We start from the raw sequence: 1,914 nt of genomic DNA on the forward strand, positions 1-1,914 counted from the left end.
CAGGAATGACTGATAAGTTAACTGTTAAGTCTGCAAGTCCGTTTCGACTCATAGTGACGCTATGTAGGGTTTCCCAGGAGTGGCTGGTGGGTTTGAACCTCCAACCTTGCAGTTCAAACTGACCTTATAGTTTAGTGCATCGTCCTGCAGCGCCCCACCCACCCTGACAGACGGACGGACACGGACACGGACACACACACACACACACACACACTTAAGCGTGCAAGCTTCAATTTACACACACACACACACACACACACACACACACACGAGTTAAGTGTGCAAGCTTCGATTAATTTCCCACCCAACAAGCCTACCAAGTTGCCCCCAGGGCTTCTTACGCTGCGGTCCAATTGCTTCCGGGTCGCGTTGGACGTCGCTTCCGGAGCAGTATGGCGGCTACGGAGGACGAGCAGTCGGCAGGGGTCTGTGAGGGCGAACGGTTGGATTTCCTGCGGGACCGGCATGTACGGTTCTTTCAACGCTGCCTCCAGGTCTTACCGGAGCGCTATTCTTCTCTGGAGACAAGCAGGTAACTTGTGGCTACAGAGGGATTGTTAATTGGTGGTCACGGCCCCAGCGGAGAGGCGCAGCGGAACCTGACGGCTAACTGGGCACCCCAGGGGCTTAGCCGCCGCCCGCCCGGCACCTCCCCTTCTCAGCCGGCCAGCGCTGACCCTCACTCCCCCGAGTTACGGTGGGCGAGTTTGGAATATCCAGTTTCCGCCTTTTTCACGTATCACCCGTTTTTCTTGCCAACCTGAGCTTCCTTTTTATTCCTTCTAAAGGAACTCTGGTAGCGTAGTGGTTACAAATCGGGCTGTGAACCTCAAGGTCAGCAGTTCGAAACTACCAGCGGTTCCGCCGGAGAAAGATGAGGCGTTCTGCTCCCGTAAAGATTTACAGCCTCGGAAACCCTGTGTAGGGTCGCTATGAGTCGGAACCTACTCCACGGCACTTAAAACAAAAGCCTGTGAGTCACCCTTGAGTATCTGGACTGTTCTTTTGCCTCATTGTTTCCCACTATAAAAGGGAAAAGAGAAAGCGTCCCTCATTAGTGTTATAAATAGCCTCCCTTGTGTTTCTCTTAGCTCCCAAAGTCATTAACTCTTAATTGAATGACTGTATGGTGTTTAATATATAGGAGCCGCAGAGAGACTCTAATGTCTTAGTTGAAATACACTTTCCAGGAATTGTAAATTAATGGTAAGAGAAGACTAGCCAGAAGAGTTGCCGTGTATGAAGCAGCCTGTTAAAGTATATTCGCAGTAGCCTTGGTAAAGTTGAAATTGATTGAGAGTTTGATTTGACAAAGAATTAGTCATTCAGAGTACAAATTTGAGAATGGAAGTACGAAAGAAGGCGGTGATCTTTGCTCTGCATTGCTGTGCTTTGACGTGAGACTCCAAAGCAACGTAGGATGGGTGGGGAAGAGACAGCAGATTGTTTTTGTCCAGATTTCTCTCCGCATCAGTGAAAATACACCTTCTGGTGTATTTTGAACTGTGCATGAGTGGGTTAGTTGTGGGAGTTTTGTAAATTACTTCTGCGCACAGTGGCTGAGAAATATTTTTTGTGGTTGTGCCTGGAGTATAGCTGAACAAGAAAAGTGTTTTAGCAGTTCTGCACTGTATGTTAGTAGTATAGCTTCTGTTGGAACATATAGAAAGGGCAGGCACCTAATCCAGATTTCTTTAGAGAGGCTTTCTCTAATCACCCTTTCCAGAAGAAATCCACTCCACTCACTACGTTATGCTATATTGAGTGGGCTAATGTATTATCTGCATTATAATACATTTTAATATAATATGCATTAGGCAAATCTGCTTTTCAAAGTATTGAAGACCAAAGATGTCAGCTTGAGGACTAAGGTGTACCTGACCCAAGCCATGGTATTTTCAATAACCTCATATG

General features: G+C 47.2%; 1 protein-coding gene across 2 annotated transcripts in view; it reads left to right on the top strand.

Moving 5' to 3' along the window:
• The first annotated feature begins 377 nt into the window (after positions 1-377).
• Positions 378-1,914, top strand: part of PGGT1B (protein geranylgeranyltransferase type I, beta subunit) — a 98,990-nt gene continuing 97,453 nt past the window's right edge. The window contains exon 1 of one of the 2 annotated variants that reach the window (XM_006870534.1): positions 378-532. In XM_006870534.1, coding sequence (XP_006870596.1) covers positions 393-532 — 140 coding nt within the window. In that variant the 5' untranslated portion in view covers positions 378-392. The remainder of the gene's footprint in view (positions 533-1,914) is intronic. The other variant, XM_006870535.1, reaches the window with a different exon arrangement.

This window comes from Chrysochloris asiatica, unplaced genomic scaffold (genome assembly GCF_000296735.1).
Source record: "Chrysochloris asiatica unplaced genomic scaffold, ChrAsi1.0 scaffold00143, whole genome shotgun sequence".
NCBI lineage: Eukaryota > Metazoa > Chordata > Mammalia > Afrosoricida > Chrysochloridae > Chrysochloris > Chrysochloris asiatica.